The sequence below is a fragment of the Enoplosus armatus genome, chromosome 15, assembly GCF_043641665.1.
Source record: "Enoplosus armatus isolate fEnoArm2 chromosome 15, fEnoArm2.hap1, whole genome shotgun sequence".
NCBI classification, from domain to species: Eukaryota; Metazoa; Chordata; class Actinopteri; order Centrarchiformes; family Enoplosidae; genus Enoplosus; species Enoplosus armatus.
Window position 1 is genome coordinate 11,303,244 of NC_092194.1, and position 19,224 is coordinate 11,322,467.

At 41.6% G+C, this 19,224-nt stretch overlaps 1 protein-coding gene across 1 annotated transcript in view; it reads left to right on the forward strand.

Moving 5' to 3' along the window:
- The first annotated feature begins 1,639 nt into the window (after positions 1-1,639).
- Positions 1,640-19,224, forward strand: part of mboat2a (membrane bound O-acyltransferase domain containing 2a) — a 40,048-nt gene continuing 22,463 nt past the window's right edge. Inside the window, exon 1 of the mRNA XM_070920008.1 lies at positions 1,640-1,867. Coding sequence (XP_070776109.1) covers positions 1,640-1,867 — 228 coding nt within the window. The remainder of the gene's footprint in view (positions 1,868-19,224) is intronic.

Below are 19,224 nucleotides of genomic sequence, written 5' to 3' on the forward strand. Positions count from 1 at the left end.
AATGGCTCCCTGAATGAACGCCAGCGGAATAAGTTGTCATTGGTTTGTAAGTGCTGCCCTCTATTGGCTGCTGTGCCTTGTTGCAAACTTTTGTCAAACAAAATATTTCACAAAAGATTAGTTCAGTGACAAAAATCTGTGATTACCAAGTATGATCACCACTTCAGAAGAATAATATAGAGTTTATGGTTAAAAAAAATGCACCATAGTTAGATTAAACCTAGAAAATGTACAGTTTAATGAACTATTAATATGTATCAAATTTTTATGTGTATGTCCTTAATTTTGAATTCTTTCTTAATATTTCCTTCACTTTTATTGAAGAAATACAATATATTTATTTACTAAATTGCAAATAGGGCTCTGGGAAAAATCACTGTAAACCACTAGGTGGTGCTGATAGACAGTGAAGGAAAAAGGGCTGCTGCAACTGAAGCTATTGGCTATTGCATAACAATTCAGACAACCAATAGCTGTCTAATTGATCACAATTTTCATACACAATGAATTCTTACTTTTCTCTTTTAGATGCATTCTTTTCACTGCATCTTTATGGTGCAGTGCAATCAATATCATGCAGGTATTATTTTTATGTTACTTTTGCTTCTTCCTTCTTACAGGCACAGCCAAACTAAAATCAGTGCAACTACATTTTATTAGCTAAATTTGACACTATTAATAGGCTGCATTGGTGTGACATGCTCTATTGACAAAATAGTTTTGAAGCATAATATAGGCTATATGTCCATTTAGAGCTTGTAAATTGTCAAAATGTCAAAAGGGTGCGAGCATATACAGCATATACAGTAGAGTAGATGCGGGCCTCGCTGTTCACTTTGAACAACTACAACCATCACTGGCCTCATTGTAGTCATTTCCTCAGATGAGTCCTGCCAAATGCCCCCCTTACGTCACACTTCTCTCCTTCATGTGTGGAATGATATAAATGTGGGAGGGGTGCGCACCACATGAAACATAGTTCAGTTCAAATTCAATTTGCCGTGAAGACTGTAAATCAAGAGCCCCGACTTCCATGAGCAAAGTGGGATAGGCTGATGGACTTCCCTTTCTCCATGCGATAGGTCAAAATAGATGGTTATTACAGAGGGATGGACCGCCATCTCTCCACCCACATTATCACCATTTTTAGTCGTCGTCAGAGACACGCTCCTCTCAAGATAGTTCACGTCCTACTCTGCCATAATAGTAACCATTGTCTCCTCCGTGGGTAGCGTACACATGTTAAAAAATGGATGACTAGGCGCAGATGAGGTTAGTCAACAGGAAGGCACAATTTCTCTTTTCATGTAAAAACCGGTGAGAATGTCAATGTTTGATATACCGCGCATGCTCACAACGGAAGCGACCGTTACGTTCTTTAGACACCTCTTAAAACGAGAAATGTAGTATGTTTTAAAGTTTTTGTCAGTAGAGTAGGCCGCAAACGTGTCAAAATGTCACCCCCTTGAGCTAATTTACATACAAATACATGTACGACAGCAGAAAAAACACCAAATGTGAGGCACTCCCGTCGACTCCTAGTTAAAAATACGACGTCTTGTGTTCCAAAAGGGCGTTCGACGAAAGAGAAAGTGGTCAAGCAAGGCCAATCTCGTCTTGGTTTTGTACTCTTTGTTGGATGTGTGCTGTGGATGACAACCGTCCAGCCCGTCGCAACAACAGCAGCAGCAGCGGCAGCAGTGTATTTATCATCGCAGCAGCCGAGGGGAGTGAAGTGAACCGGAGGAAGGAGAGAGAAAGGATTTACGGACACCGACCAAGCATGGCTACCCAAACGACAGCATCATGTACTGGATCCACACTGTTGCAGCCAATCAGCGAAATTATCAATCTCCCTCTCGACCAGGTATGTTTTTGGATGGAGAAAATATCGATACATGAGGCGTCCGAGTTGATGATATGTTTTAAACAGCACATTTATCATAGTTAGCTAGCATATTTGCATATAACGTTAGCAGAGGCTGATGATGCGCAGCGCTGTTCCAATCGTTAGCTTAGCCTTTATACATTGCGGATTCAGTGAAAACGAGAGCACAAAATCACTGTTGGTGTTTCACTATCACCATCAGATAGTCCCCTGTCAAGCTACACTACAGCTAATGTCTTTTGTCTCTTCCCTTCGATGCCTAGAGCTGAATCCGGTGGTCCCCAAACTGGGGTCCGAGGACCCTTCAGAGATCCTTTGCTCTACTCTCTACTAACATTCACTTGTAGTTAGCCCTAGAATAGTGTGTATTTAGGCCGCAATGGTTACTCTGCCGTATTGTAACAGTTTTCTCATTTCTAAGAAAAAGACAACAAAATCTTGTTTTATGGAAGAAAAAAAGAGCTGTAAACTGGTTTCTTAAAATGGAAACGGTTGGGAACCTGTAGTTTAATCTATTTGGGATGAAATCAGATTTTGGATTTGGCATGATTCTGATATGGTTATTCAGTGATCCTTCAGTTCACAGCCACCTGGAGCACTATACTTTGGGAGGAATCCATGCAAATCATATGTTATTGTTAGGAAAAGCCTATATTTTAGAAGTCCATATCTGTAGGACAGCCCATGGAGTTTTACATTTGCAAACCTAAACCAGGTCAAAAGTGGGTTTAAAATGATGAGGTTTGTGGTGTTCTTTCAGGCACAGATCACTTTGCTGGTCATCATTGCTCATCTGTAATGAGAGAGGGCACCACACCTTCTCTGCAAGTCTTTTCATATTTTGAAGCAGGGCCGAAATGGGTTGGGTAACCACTGTAGCTGTGGTTGGTCTGGAATTATGGGATTATATTAGCTAGGAGATCGTTTTGCTGAAGTGAAATTCGTTGCAATTTGTGTGCAAATGTTTGCATTGTAAACACTTTCACATTTGCAGGTGCCACACCTATGCCATCACACATGGCCTGTATGCAAAGTATATTTCCATAGCAATGATTTCAAAGCTCAGCAGAGATAGCCTGTGGTGGTGTGTGGAAGCGTGCAGTCATGTCAGCACGGATCAGCATTCTCCATTTTCCGCCTTCGTCTCAACTGTTGATCATACTATGATTTGTGGCTTGTCTGAGGGAAGTTAGAAGCATAACTACAGTGGTTTCCTCCAACTACATAGTGATTTTAATTGATTTAATGCCCTGATGCCTACCCTGTATCAGCCACATGGTAACAAATATTGTTTTTGTACTGAAAATATATTGTGTTCTGGAATGAAACTTAATTTATGTTTTCCAGTTTAGTATGTCATGTCCCCAAATTGCCACCACTTGTATAGAGCAACAATAGATTTCTTGTCACAAATGGAGTCCAAAAAAAAACATACTTTTTTCTCATTCTGGCATAGTTTTGCTGTGCATTTTTGTTCTGTGTCATCGGCGGCAGAATCACTTGTTCTTATCTTTCCTTATCAGCATGGGGTCACATACAAATGAGCCTATTTCCTCCTCCCTGCCAAGCACTTTCACATGCAAGCATCAAGCTCATGACTCACTCGTTCTCTTCCCACTGGACCTGAGCAAAGCCTTGTTGTTCGCTCCTGAGATCATAACGTTGTGTTTGATAGGACGTTTGTATTCTCAGCTGTGATCTGGTTTATGTTGGCATGTTTGAAATTGAAAGTGTCAGTGGTTCACAAGTCTCGCCAAACACTTTTATGTGAGATTATTCAAAATTGAATGTTCAAAATCATGAACCGTGTGCTCATGTGAACTCGGCTTCTTAACAGCTGAACAGGTAAACAGATACCAAGCCACGTGACTAACCTGTAACTCCTTGTCTCGTTGTGGTTCAAACAACAAACCTATCCGACCATCTGTCATCATCCTCCGTACCTGCATGTGCAGACTGGAATGTTTCATTGTGTCTGTCCACCCTAAAATGCACCAGCCTCTGTTAGGAATGTTGCAGGGCAGGAACTCCCTTTTTAAAGGATCTGTTTTGTGTTATAAAAACATTCCCTGAACTTAGAAAGGATCTCAAGTGCCTTCATTCTGTGCCTCTAATAAGTGGAACAATGAGTACACATCAATGGGACCCCACAGTGCCCTCTACTTTGTATTTGTAATTTGTTATTACAATAACTATTTATAATAAATAAGTATTATAATCTTTCTAATAATTATAACCATGTCATTTGTAACTGGTTGGAAGAAAACCAAAAAAAGTTCTCTCTAAAAGGACATGCAGCCAAAGCTTGTGTGAGATCAAACTTCAGTAAGTTGCTGCATCTCTAGAACATATCACTTTCTAACTCAGCATGATGGCTGAAACAACAGCTGTTGGGATTTTATTGCCTTTGTGACATGCAATATTTAGTCCACCCCAGACTTTTACAGTACTAAGATCGCTACAGTGTAGTTATTAGCTACATTGCTAATTCTGATAATTAGCTTGACCCTGGGACCACAATTGTCAATCATAACAACATTTTTTTACACTTTCCTTAGCTTATTTTATGTCTTGAGTCCTTTACCTTCGCCTTATTGCCATCGCTGCAGTCACATTAAGTCTAGCAGTTGCAATGCAGTAAATGAGAAGTCATCCACTGTGTTATGTATTTGTTTATTGAATGTACTGACTCTTTATGCGCCTCTGGCTATTCTTAGTTCTTTCTCACTATTTGAATACATTCTGGCTGAGTAAGAGAGAATGGCATTGAATAGATGGGACATATGATCACGGGCTGTCATGGCCCACACTACTTTGTTGGACAGGTGTCACCCTTGTGACAATGTGGTTTGTTAGCTTCCAGCCAACTGGGTGTCCTACTGTGCCAGGGCCACTGTCAACACCACAGAAATCAATACAGCCACTCAGATTCAATATGATCCGTGTGGCCCATAGACATTGACACTCATTTTTATGAAGCTGCTATAGTGTGGCACCTCACTGTATGTTGTTAGGACTGTATGTATCCCATGGGAGAGACAGGCCTCTGCACTGGCCTGTGTCAGAGCTATAATGAGAGCTGTGGAATCTGAACTGACACTCTGCCTCTCCGTCTCTCTTCTTCTCTCCTTTTATTTCTCTCTCTATCGCAAACAGCCTGTCCCCTCTCAGTAACATGCTGATACTACATTGACTAATTCCTCCGACTGCATTTTTGTGCACCCACACAAACACTATGTTCACCCACTCTGGTTCAGGGGTTCTGGTATGAAAAATGTGATTTGTAGGCTCAAATTACACATCCTGATCCCAAGCTGTGTCTGCCCCAGATTTGGTTGTATTTAGCTGGTTTCATCTGCTTGTCACAAACCTTGTGGAGTGAAGGCCATATCCAGTATTGAAGTGCTGCTCTTAGTCTCGAGGACATTGACCTGACAGTATTCATCAAGAAAATCCTTGACATTTTACTGCATCTCATCTGGCCTCCCCCCACCTCTAGCTTAAACATCCACTTGTTTGGCTATCGCTGTAGACCTTCTTATATCCTCTGGACTTACAACCGGTTTCTTTAGCACAAAAGATAACAGACATGTTCAGTTCTCCACATAGCACACATAGACTTGCACTGCTGTTTTTTTAACTGCAGATACTGAATTCTGATCTATCTAAATCCCTTTAGGACTTAGCAGGGCATTTGATATTACACATTCACACACAATGAAGCAGGGCTGCCTTGCAGATTAGCTAGCATTTTCAGGGGCAGCTTGTAACTGAATCAGGTCCAATCTCTTGTGTGGAACATTTGCTGTCAATGTCGATGATGCATGTCAATATCACACCAGTATGCTTTGCAGGCTGACATTATTTGTGGTGTGCCACAAGATTTGATTTCAGGCCCAATCTTGTTTGTCCTCAATGATGCATCCAACAGGCCGAGGTCGTAAAACACAATAGTTTCAGTCTGAAATTTGGAAATCAGTTGACTCACGAGTGCCTTGCAGTCATCATGGTTCCAAACATTGTGCTACTTTATGTAAATCCGAAATAGCCCTATTAAGTGACTCAAGCAATCCTTCTGAAATGTAAGACTCCATGCCAGAAACCTGGGTACTTTATTTTACTGTTCAAAATTACGTTTTCAAACCCTGTCCAACTGAAACATTTATTTATTTATTTATTGATCTTGAAAGGTTTATTTCCTCTGAGAAGGAACTTTCGTAACTCTGTAGGTCATAGCATCAGCTGTGAAGTCCGTCCACGGCTGCAGCTGTTTCAATATGCAGCAGCTGCTCTCTTGATGAATCCCTTCTTTGGCTTTTTCACACATATACAATGAACCTTAACAAACTTGCTGTTTGTGCAGCTCTTCATTGTCTTGCATCCTAATGTCTGTATTGTATTGTGCCCTTACAATACAAACAGTTTTTTTCTAAAACAAAAGGGTAATGATGTTTCAAGTGACTGCTACATGCCCTTTGTATATTGTCAATTTAGATAGTATATTGTACCTTTTATTTGGTGTATTAAATGGTCTAGATAAAGGTGGTTTGACCTGATGGAGTTTACTGAGGCTAACAGCGCTACTATCTACAGGATGTCTCCTAGGAGCATGGCAGTGTGGAAATTTCCACCTGCTCTTTTGTGTTGTGTTTGGTAGACAATCTACACCTGATAATCTGACATTAATCAAGGTTTTAACCTTAAAATGTAAGGTTTCTTTTGTTGTTGCTTTGACATAATTATTATAAAAGGTAAATATTTAGTATTTGGATCAGTAGAACGTTTGGTTGATGTAATGTTTTTAGTGTCAGCAGTGGCCTTAAATACATGACAGCAAGAGCATGCAGATATACAGGTGCAGATATAGCTTGCCATCTGATCATTGTTGACAAGAGTGCGGTGGTACTGTAGAGTAAACTGGCTATATTAGACAAATACATTTCTACCTCTTGATACTGAGACATAATGTCCCATGGCTGGCTCATTACTCTCTCTTGTGTCCCGTGATTAAATGACAAAACAAAAGGAAATATCAATTCCAGCTTTGCTATTTTATCTCAGACTAGCAGAACTGTAATGCGTCTATTGAGGAATATGCAGTCAACATGCTGGCGTTGTAGCTCATCAATCATTTCAATGTACCAGCAATGTCTGATATAAAGATGCAGTCTTATAGGGAGCAGCTCGCAGTGTGCAGGCGGTGCTGCCGTGTGTCCTGTGGTCACAAAAAGCTCGCTGCCCAGCTGTACAATCAGTCTTCTGTTTATGTGACATATTGGATTTGCAGTTTGTCACAGTTAACGACCATGTCTTTTATCACGATAACAAGCCCTCTTTTGTTGCCGCTGCTGCATTTTCCACCAGGCTATTGTACTGTGGTCCTCTGAGCCCTCACAGTGCCGAGTTTGACTCCTAGCTTTCCCTTTTATCCACTGACAATTCCCTGCTATCAGTGACATGAGTCTAACTCTATAACATGGCGAACGGCTAGGTTATAGTGAGTTTAACTGAAGGTTGAAGTAAGCAGTCAAAGGTACATGTAATGGTGACTGACCCTTACTGTAAAAATCAGGATGCTCAAAGTTCCTCCTAATATCTCTGAATCTTTGTAAAACAATCAGGATATTTATGTCATTAGCACTAATATTAACATTTTCCTTCAACGATTTTTGAAGTGGTGTTAAGGCTTTGGGAAGCTTCCCTGAAGAATCTCAACTTGGCTTCCCTCTAAGGTCCCCTGCTGCTGACTGAGTCCCTAAAGCTTCCTGGCTCAGGACTGCTGGTCTTACTTTTAAGCCCTCGGGTCTCGTCAGAGTTTCTCTACCTCCCCATTGTCTTTAATTGGCTGCCCTCTGGGGAGTCTTATCCCTCCAATTGATTTCTTTCCCCTCGGCTCTCTCTAATGGAGTGCTGCTGGCTGCTGCCGTTATTATGGTGCACAATCAACACAAGCATGCGCGAATATGGAAAGACTTGGCTATGTTGTTAACATTACTGGGTGGTTGACAACAGGCAACACAGTGATGGTTACAAAGAGGCAGGTCTTCATAAAGGTGGCTTAGACTTTATGATCATGTGTTTAATGAGGCTTGTGTGACATTTAATCCAGAGAAATAAAACATGGAGGAAGAGTCAGTGATACTGTCAGGAGGCCAATCCACATGTTTACCCAACACAAATAGCACTGTGTAATACTTTATTTGGATAAAGATAAATATTCTGTATTGACTGATTAAGGTTCATTATATGATATTAGAGTAGACCTCTCGTGACTCCTTAAAGCTTCTGATCTTTTTTTTAATGCAAAAGTTTTTTTCCTCACTGAGTCTGCTACTTCCTGAAGTCCTGATGTCACATCCGGGCTAGCCTTTGTTCCACTAGCTAGTTCAGATGTAACTCGATGCAATCTATTATGCAGCTTTTCCTTTATAGATTTTTCAGAAAAATGGAGCATGTTCACTTTGAGGTTTACTTTCCATATCCATATTGGCATCCTGTTGAGTAAGACCATGTTCCAAGACTGACTTTTTAGCTATGTCAGTGGGATATTGAAGGAGATTTTGTTATTCTTGAACAGAACGTGGAAGCTCCACTTTCCCTTCGGCTTCGGTTTCTGTGTCTTCTGCAGTGCTTTGTCCCCTGTGATTGAACAAAACACATAGGCAGGCTGTCTTACTGTAGATTTACAGTTGATATGCAGGGACATCTGTGCATCTGTCATTCCTCTTTTACTCTGAAGTAGTTGGAGTTGCCTCAAAAGTGGATGTCCACATGACTCAGCTTAGTAACTCATTAGTTCTGTTGGTAATGGCGGTGGAGTTATGAGGGTGGATTGGGTTTCTGTGCTATAAAAGCCTTCACTCTCGGCTTAGAGCACCAGTTTAATGTTTGCATGGCACAGCCTCTAGTCAGCACAGAGGGAATCATTTTAAAAGCTTCAAATTACAGGCCATGCAACTAGACAAGTCTGATGTTGCAAACAAGCAAGCCCAGGTTTGAAGATTTGCCTCTGGGTTCATATGTGTGTATTTCTCACTTTGATAGTTGTTAGTCCGTCTCAAAGGTATTTTGCAGTCTGAAATTTGTTGGCTCTTATGTTCAATTTCAGGCCGGACCACTGGTGTCTATGGCAACATGGGATTGAGGCCTATAATTTACCTACAAAACTCAGCTTTCTGGTTAATTCACTGTGCTTGGCCAGGAGTCCAATGGGATGAAGGAGATGCATCCAATATAAATGAGAGGACATGAATATTTATTAGTGTGACTTTGCACTGTCACTTGTAATTCCATTGAGGTAAGCCAGTAAGGGCATTCAGCTGATTCACCTTCACAGGAACAGATTCATTCACCGAGCCTCTGTCACCTTACTTCTCAGTGGCTCTACGCTTCAATAAATAGTCAATCTGAGTATTGATCATCCCTAACCACAAGTTGCGCTGTCATCTGAAAAGTGCAGAATTGATTCACAATGTTTACTCCTCAGGGCCTTCTGCCATAGATTCCCTTGAACCTGATCACCTGTGCCGCAAATGGCCATATATTCCATGCTTAAAGGGGTATACCACGCAATTTAATGAGTTATATGGTTTCTCTCTATAGTCTGTGATAAAAATCACTAACATTTAGATGATCAAAGATGCAAGGCAAGGAGAGTTTACTTGTATAGCACCTTTCAAACACAGGAAATCCATAGTGTAGAGACAAAGAAATGCAATATGCAAAAACATAAAACATTTAAAAACAAAATGAAAGGTAAAGTAAAATCAATGGAAATAGAATAAAATGGAAAAATGGGACTGATTACAGTCAGGTTTGAGTATACATTTACTTATTTGGCAGGCCCTTGTCCCCACCCTGCTGTTAGAAAGTCAGCCCCAGCTTTTGTTGAGCAACGCAAACCCTGTATTGAGTGAATTCTGTATCAAAGATGCTTGATATAGATGTCATGCTGATTTTGTTACTCCAGTTAATGAACTTTCATCAGTTTCCATCACCCGTGTATATGCATGTCATCTACTTCAACGTTTCTGAGTCATATCTGCAGCTATATTTAATGTTGAAAGTGACTGCAATGAAATAACTAAATGAAGTTGTTTTAGTTTCACAGCTCTCTTTCTCGTGAGGTGTGAAATAGCGAGAGAGAACTGTACATGATTTGGAACAAGCGTGTGTGCCCACAAACATGCTACCCCATGAGTCAACTGCTCTTTGCAGCTGCAAATTACGCTCATAAAATGGGACATGGCTTTAGACGAAACAGCTTCCAGTGGCTGTTCATTGGCCATGTGTCTGAGCAGTACCGTAGCAGAGCAGCCACAGACCTTTCACCCAACCAGCAAATGTCAAGTTACTTATGCTTATGTAACATTAGCCTAGCATTTACAGTCTTTTGTAACATTACAGTAAAACCTACCTTCTGTATTGTGTTCAGTTCCAATACTTGAGCATTATTGTGAAGTTTTGAGCCTTTATAAGGCCTGCACACTCAACTGTAGATGCGAACACTTAGTTACAATTAGTGATCTGAGTGCTACACTGCAGATTCCTGCCTTCAGTCATTTGTGAAGCTCTGTTGTTTAAAGGTTGTCTCCTCACTCACCATTGTGGACTTTTGCACATATGGTGCTGTTTCATAGCAACTGACTGCTCTCTTTTTTCATCTAGGTAGTGGTCGCCAACACTAGAAATATTTTGTGCTTCTTCTCTGTAACCAATGCAATTTCCCCTCTACACACAAACTATTGTTTAAAAGTCATTAGTCAAATGTAGGTGCTGCTCTTTACAGACTTGTGGCGGTTAAGTCCATTTGTCTTTTGAACCACTTGCCAACTTGTAAAAGTGCTCTGCTTCACACTAATCCTAACTGAGCAGATGCCTTTTTTAACACTGTGTGATACTGACCTTTAGGTGGGATCGGGCAGAATCAGTGCTTCCCATGGGATCTGTCATGTTTGCATTGTCATGGGTCGGCGTCTCTGAAACTCTATGGTGCACTGTGCTGCATATATTACTTTTTCGTTACTATTTGTCTAAGTATCTTCTTGTGTCTCATGACTTGTAATCCTCATGTTTTCTCTCAAAGTGACATGCAGGCAGTTGTTTGAGAGCTACTAATGTGCTGCTTTACTGGGGAAAAAAGGCCATTCTGCCAAATCTGTCAAGCTCTTGTGGATGTAAATGAATGTACTGTAATAGCTCTCAAGGGGCTCAGTATTCATTAATAATGGTTCATGTTTTTGTTGGGAGTTCTTTCCTCTGGGTGTAGACCACAGAACGACAAGAATGAAGCCCACTAGAGAGGAGGCAAAATGTTCTGTGACAATTGACTTTCTTTTTTATGTAGGAACCGCGAGTTTTGTGATCCGTTGTCTCTGCGTGCAAGTAAAGGTTGTTTCGCACCATCGTTGGGTAACCACCCTGACAATTGCCTCCCTGAAAGAGCATTCTCCAAGAAAGAAAACCAAAAATGACTGCTGCCGCTACAGTCCATGGCTGCGATGACAGACAGGCGCTTCGGTGAATGTCATTGCTACAACCCACCCAAAAGTCGACAACATGTACATTGGCTTGCACTAGCATGGCGCTGTATTTATGTGTTCTGGTTGTCCTTATAAGTAGCTAGTGCCATATTGTACAACTATTCAGACACCACCATTATCAGCTCCTCCATCTCTCTCATGGATCGCTCTTCTTTCTGACCTGTGATACCCGCCCCCTTCTGTTTAATTGGCCAAAGTCAGGCGGTTACTGCCAGAAGTTCAGCATGGTGAACTTTTGACGGAAGAGCAAAATCTCTCCGCATTCACATGGGTGGCAACCGCTTCATACCCCTACCACTGTGATCGAAGCCGCTTCCCCTCTGCTGCCTTCCCTTCATTGAAATGACTGGAGGCGGCGTGTTGCTGCGTGGCAGTGTGAAAGCCCCTTGAGTTATATTGTAAATCAAATGGCTGCACTGCTGGCAGTTGTTTGCAAAGAGTTATGTGCATATGAAAAGAGGCTGTCAAACAATGCTCCCTGCTTATATTTTTATGCATTCACATTACTCTGCACTGTGGAAGAGACATGCATCCACAGGCAGCATGAATATTATCTATTAGATGACATAATCAGTCAGCAGTAATTTCATCAATTTATTTGTTTATATGCTGCAAACTACTTTGTCATTGTGGAACATATTGCATCTTTCATTTGGACATACTGCAGATTATTTCTTAAAACTTTCCGTGTCCCTCTCTCTGTTAGTCTGTCTCTGTCTCTCTGTAATGATGCCAGTGAATCTCTCTTGTATAAATGATATGGCAGGACATTGTTTGCTAGGAGCTGCACGTATCGAAAGTGGTAAGTGGTGTAGTACAAAGCTCTTTGAGTATGGGGACAGCAGAAGAAGATAAAAGAAAGAAGGAAGCTAGAGAGAGACATGTCTGCACTCAAGGGTACAAAGACAGTGCTTGGTACTCCTAGTCTGCAGGGCCCACACAGGACTTTTTCTATAGAGCATATTGGCTAATTTATGTATACAAGGTTTCGTCTTTCCTCCTTCCTGTACTTCTGTTGCTCTGCGTTTGTTTTTGCACTGACATGGTAACATACTGTATGTGCATAAGCATGAGTGCATCAAGCCAAGGTCACTCATCACTGTTTAAATGTGGTGATATTATTTCATCATTCCACTTTCCCATTGGGCACCAGGACGACTGCTCAGAGCACACATGACGTTTCTGACCAAATGCAACCCTGTAATCTTAGCTTGGGCTGGGTTCATGTGTTTCAAGGAAGACAATACACACACACACACAGACTCTCACACACACACACACACACACATTGTGTGCGTGGTTCTGGCCCAGTGCTGCTGGCTGCCTTGTGGGGAATGGTTGATTGTTAGGCTATTAATAGCCGGCCTGACCGTAGAGTCTGACTGGGATCTGTGGATCAGCTCAGAGAGGAGAGCGCCACACTGCAGGCTTTAACACTGTGTGTGTGTGTTTGTGCATCAGCACATGCTTCCTTTGTGCAGCTCCTATATGTGTGGCACTTTTCTCATGATTTCTAGCATGAACACAGCCACATATTAGGCCTTTGTGATTGTAGCCATCATTTGATTTTAAGTGTCTTAAACATGAGTTTAACTACGTATTTAAAGCCTTCAGCCACTATCGTCAGGCATCCTTGGTTTTATTCAGCAGACAGGCTTGTGACTTGACTTGGGGTGAAGAACTTGTCAAAGTGTCCAACTTGTATTTCTTTGATTTCTCTGTTTGTGTGTGTGTTTGTGAGTGGGCAGAGGGGGCATCGTCAGTGGCACAAAACAAGTCAAAGCTTTGTTGTATTGCTGCTAAGAACAAGAATTCTGTTGTTCCCATACTGTCAGCATGATCTAGTTACACTGAACACACACACACACACACACACACAAAAGTCATTTTGTCTCTAGGTGCCATGACCAATTGTGCCACATTTATTGGCCAAGACTAAAGTAGTCATGACATTGCCTGTGTCTTTGTCTGGCTGCAGCTAGTGTGTGTGTGTGTGTGTGTGTGTGTGTGTGTGTGTGTGTGTAGTCACATGTGTTTGTTTGTGAGTGTGTGTTTGCATGTGGGAGACCACTGGCAGACACTCCACTGCTTTCATTTCTCTCCAGCTAAGGATGGGGTTAAATGGCGAGGACGGAGCACCATTATGTACTTTCTTGGCTTATCTTGCTACATTCTTCTCTACGCTTTTTGATTGGCGGCTAAATGTATTGCTTCATAAACTGTGCAAGTAATAGTGGGATTTCCCTTCATTTGGCAGCCTATTTTTGACTCTCTCTGTCTCGTTCTCGCTTCCTGTTCCATCCACACTCTTTATAACATTCGCAGTTAGACATCAGTGCTCTCTCCAGCGCTCACCTAAGATGAAAACTGCTGACAACCGGGTGTTTGTGTATGCACAAGGGAGGAGGATCAGGACAGCATATGTGTAGTATAGGATATATGCTCCACAGCCACTTTTTTGCATAGAAACTGTGACACTAGTTGAGTTAAACTTCAAGGCTTTGGATCCCTTCCTCCAGTCAGGCTGCAGCGCTGTGAATCTGCATGAGTCATTGTGGACTACAGCTGATGGAAATTAAATGAGACTGTGCAGAACGGGACTGTAGCGTCACATAGGCTGTACGGGGGGAGGACTCGGTGGGGAGGTGGGGGTGGAGGTGGGAAGTGACTTAATGACATGGAAAAAAGGGTTTTATGCTAATGACTGTCTAAATTTATCTCCCAGTTTGTGTAGATACACACAAACAGATGCAGGCACACATGCACAGACAGGAACCCACCAGTCGCTGTGAGTAAGGCTCGGATTAGGAGGCACATACTGCTCTTTGCAAAAGGAGCTATTTTAGTCTCTGGGTGCTACACATGGACCATGCACAGGGAGGGGAGAGAGGAGTACTATTTTTGAAAAGTGATATTACCCTGGTAATATGTGTTTGTGTGTGTGTGTGTGTGTGTGTGTGTGTGTGTGTGTGGTGCTACTTGGGCTCATTGAAGGAGCAAAAGTCATTACCCAAGCAAACCCAGGCCAGGTGTCCTGCACCGGCAGGGAGCAGGTTAGACTCAACAATCCAGTTTTATTGAGATGTTTATCCATCTCAGTGCCCCATGGCAACATAATGCACTGCATTTTCTCCAGACTCACACAGACAAATAAAGGTTTGAAAGTGTCAGTAGACAAGTTAGTCAGATTGGATGGGGATGTTCAGTTTCTGCATAATGCTGTTGTTTGAATTAATTTCTGATGGGTATGACCCTTTACTAGATATTCCAAGTCCCTCAAGGATAAATTGGTGATCCTTTAACTTTTCATTTAGTGCCATCATCAGGTCAAAATTTAAATTTGTCCAACACTAATTACATTCCCATCAGCCTCAGCTGTACTTTGTGTTTAGCGATAATTAGCAAATGTTGGCATGCTAACACTCCAAACCAAACCAAGATGGTGAACATTGTACTTGCTAAACATCAGCATGTTAGCATTGTCATTGTGAGCATGTTATCATGCTGACGTCAGCATTTAGCTCAAAGCACAGCTGTGTCTGAGTACAGCCTCACAGAGCTGCTAGCGTGGCTGTATTCTTTGTCTTGTTTTATAGAGAAGGAAAGAGGAAAAACTGTGCCCAGAGGACAAATGCCTCGCCATCTGTCTGTTCCCTCCTGCGCCATCACTCCTTCCTTTCTTCACAACCTCACTGCCTGGCTGCAGCTCCACTCCAACGTGACATCTCCCGCTGATAAGTTAGATTTAAACACAAGCAGGGACAGGAGGAGAGAAAAGTTATATATAAAGTGCCCTTTACACTTAAGGCACTTAAGGTAGTAAAATCACGAAGCACTTCTTTTGGTGCTAATTCAGGACGTACAAGAGGTAGAGTAAAACAATGGGGGGGAGAAAGTTAAAAAGAGAAACAAATGAATGAAAAATAGGGAAAGTGTTTTGAGAATGACATGAACAGGAGCAGTGCCTTTATGTTACTCTTCCTCACACGTACACAGACGGAGAGACATGCGCACTGTATTTCACCCAACAATGAGATTCAGGAAGCTGGCTTATCACTGTCTTCCACTGCATCCACAATGACTTCCTCCCTTCCCCTTCAGCTTCTCTCCCCCTGCCTGTCCATAATGTAGCTTCTTAAAGCTGAGCTGAGCCCTGCGCCACAGCTGCCAGGAGGAACTGCCTGATAGCTTATTGCCTTCAAGCGCTAATCGCTCACTGGCGCCTGCCACCCATCATAACATCTGCATGTTGTCTGTCTTCCTCCCTGCGTCTCTCTGATCCACACACACACACACACACACACACACACTCTAATGATATACGATTGATCTGCTAACACACTATTGTCTGGCATTGAGATAAAGTGAGAGCGTGCTGAGGACGAAGGGAGGAAAAAGCTCTTGTTGTAGCTAAAGGGTGTGTTCCCACCAAGCCTGTTTGGAGGTGTTTATTTGAGCTTTTGGAGCAAATATTGTGCCAGTGGGGTGTGTTAACTCAGGTGAGAAGAAAGAAAAGAATGGTCTCTGTCCTCTGCAAAGAAAACTTTGATAGAGTTTGTTAGATGTGAGAGTAGCATGTTACCAAAATCTCAACTGTCCAACTTTTGTTTACAAGTTAACTAGCAATTGCATACTTTTATAGTTTGAACCACAGTCACAGCTAAAGTTCATTCAGTGTTTTTGTTTTTTCCTCCCATCCTTTCCCAAATTAGTCTTTCCCCCCACTATATTCAGTCTTTTTTCCCAGGAACATATTTCAGTGGGTTTGCTGCAGTGCATTTATCCAAAATAGTGGCTTTTCCTTTTCCTGTAGCTCACTTTGAATCTGTTACAAACTGCTCTGCAGCGCACATACTCACAGCCTCACATTCTGAAACAATAAGAGCGTTGTACCCCAGGGTGAGGTTCACTTCAGAGTGAATCAATAATGGAAGAGGAGATCCATGTATTATGAATGAAGAAACAACGCACCCTGGCAGGGAGCTTGTCTGTTGCAAAATGTTTATTCAGTAAACTACTATCCCAACACTGGCAACAGGCTGAGGGAAACACATATTTAGCCTTGACTTTTAACAAATCCTGTGAATATGAAGAATTATATTGTCTCTTTAGGCTTTCAGATCTTATTGTTTTTGTCATGCAGTGCATTATCTAACATTCTCATCGTGTTGCCATAACTTTGCTGTAAAGTGCAGCATGCTCCCAGGAGGAAACAGCGGTTTCTACGTATCCCACAATTCTTTGCCTTTATGTGGAAGGCATTTTTAATGTGATAGCAAAAACACAGCCAAGGTGCTATGGTGTCACTTCACAGTGTAAAATCACATCTGTGAGTGAAATGTAACAAGGAGACTAGCGTGTGGTTTCATTATATAACTGCTGCTCAGGCGAAAGACCTTTTCCAAAAACAGTTGTGTTTACTTTAACAGTTGATTTCTCAAATGCTGGCATTTATTCCTAATGTCAGTCTACTACGTCACAGCATGTCATGGATCGTGTGAATTTAGATTTACACTGAAGTATTGCTTTGGTATCAGTTGCTGTGAACACTGACATCTTAGTAGCTGAGGAGGGCCTTGAATAATTTGAATCGCTGTTATCTACTTTAAAAGCAGTTATTTCTACATTTCTACAAGTGACTGAGAGACTGCAAGGTGTGAATGTAGTTTTCATCATCACTGGTATTGATGTTATGGCATAAACACTATGGGAATGGGGTGAGAATAGAAATTCTTAGATTGTAATTAAAATGGCCAGGTCTTCATGATATGCTTATATATACGGTGTGTGTGTGTGTGTGTGTGTGTGTGTGTGTGTGTGTGTGTGTGTGTGTGTGTGTGTGTGTGTGTGTGTGTGTGTGTGTGTGTGTGTGTGTGTGTGTGTGTGTGTGTGTGTGTGTGTGTGTTAATGCATGTGTGCTTACCTGTAGCTATAAATATGTTGATATTGCACACATGTTATGCATCTTTGTTGACATGCATATTCAGATAACGTGTTTTTCAGTGATCTGGAACAAAATAAGACTCTTGAGTACTGTCTTTAAAGATTTTTCCCGGTTCATTAATCATGTTGAGTTTTCTGTCTGACAGTGTGTCAGCGAGTGCAGTTTCAAGGCGTCTGAGATCTCTGATAAAGCAGCCATTAATCAACAGGTCCAATTACAATCCTGCACAAGGAGACAACAGCGGGCCTTTTCAGTCGGCCAGAGGGATTTCCATCAAAGATGCCACTTTTGTAACGCAAGCTTAGCTAATCTTATCAACAAACACAGATTGGCTTCTTGAATATTGAGAGGTTTATGTTTGTGAGGGAGCATTTTAAAGTAATGTTGAATATGAGTTCTGTTTGCCCTGTCAATACTGACTTCAGTTGCTGTTTTCACTTGTCATTTATCTGAAACAAAGTCATTTGTTGTCATATTTCGTTTATTGGACAAACATTCACAAGTCTTTTTTTCACAACAAGTAACGTTTGTGGAATTAAGTCATAACAGTGAGAGTTCAAGCTGTTCAGTGGGGGGCTGCTCTACCGGTTTTTCATGAAGCCACCTGCTGTTATCATGTAGTTCCACATTCTTTACTCTATAAAGTAATTATTTATGCTTTATAATCAAAATGTTATTGGTCTACAAAGTCAACTCCTGCAGTCTTATTCGTCATATTACTGTATATGAAAAGCTTCAGAATAGATAATTGACAGTTAATAAATTGCTCAGTCAGGGCTTTTTGCCACACAGTTGGCTTTCAAGTAGTCACCCACATCTTTGCTTCGCTGTGAACAATACAGTTCCTCTGTCACGCCCTTCCCGCTTCCCACATGAAATTCCTTCCTTACAAAGCAATGCGTTGATATCCAGGGAGGGGCTGATTTCACACTCTCCCGCTCTCAGGCTATTGCAAAGACAGAAGTGGCAGTTCCTCGAGTTCAAGTTTGTCATTACAGTTTCAAAGTCATTCGTAAGGAAACACTCCCTTGAACAGCAGTTGTAATAACCTAAGAGGTGTATTTACTACATAATATAGCTCTATTTTTAATTATTTTAACAACATACTACATAAGATATGTTTGCCTTTGGTTTGTTGTCTTTGCTGTGGAGGCATGCACAGGAAAACTAGCTTGATTCATGCTGTAACCATCTTACTATTTGACATTGCTGGCTATTTTTGCCTCTGTGGGTCGCATTGATAAATCAGTGACTGTAATAAGTGTGGGATGTTTGCTGGTTTGCAAATGAGGCGCACAGGCTGGCAAATCAGCTTTTCATTCAACCAACTAGCAATGTCCTCTTCTCTAAGAGAGCAGCTTGAAGTAATCAAAGCGTGAAATGACATCCAAAGCTGTGGATTGGGTAAATACTGTTTGAAAAAGAGGCTTGCAGGAGAAGGGGTAGCCAGAGGAGGTCTATTTGATGTGACTCGTTGTCATTACCAGGGCATCATATTTTATTTTTAGCACGTTTAGATTTAAAGGAGGAATCAGCACATCACATGAGGAGGAAATCAATTTCGACTAAAACTAGGCCTGTTTACTGTATTATTCATGGTTGAATGATGGAAATGGCTGCCAGTCTGAATAAACACTAACATTTGTTGGCACAGAGGTAGGTTGGGTTGTTTGCCTTTGATTCATAACTGCCAGATAGATGACTGGTAGTTTCCTTTCAGATACCATAGAAACACAATCTGCAGCTACACTGACACACCTTGATAGAAAACAAATGTCCAGGGTCGTGACTCGGATTAGACTTTGTTTGCTTTTGGTGTGCTTTTGGCTGTAGCTCAGACAGTAGCATCA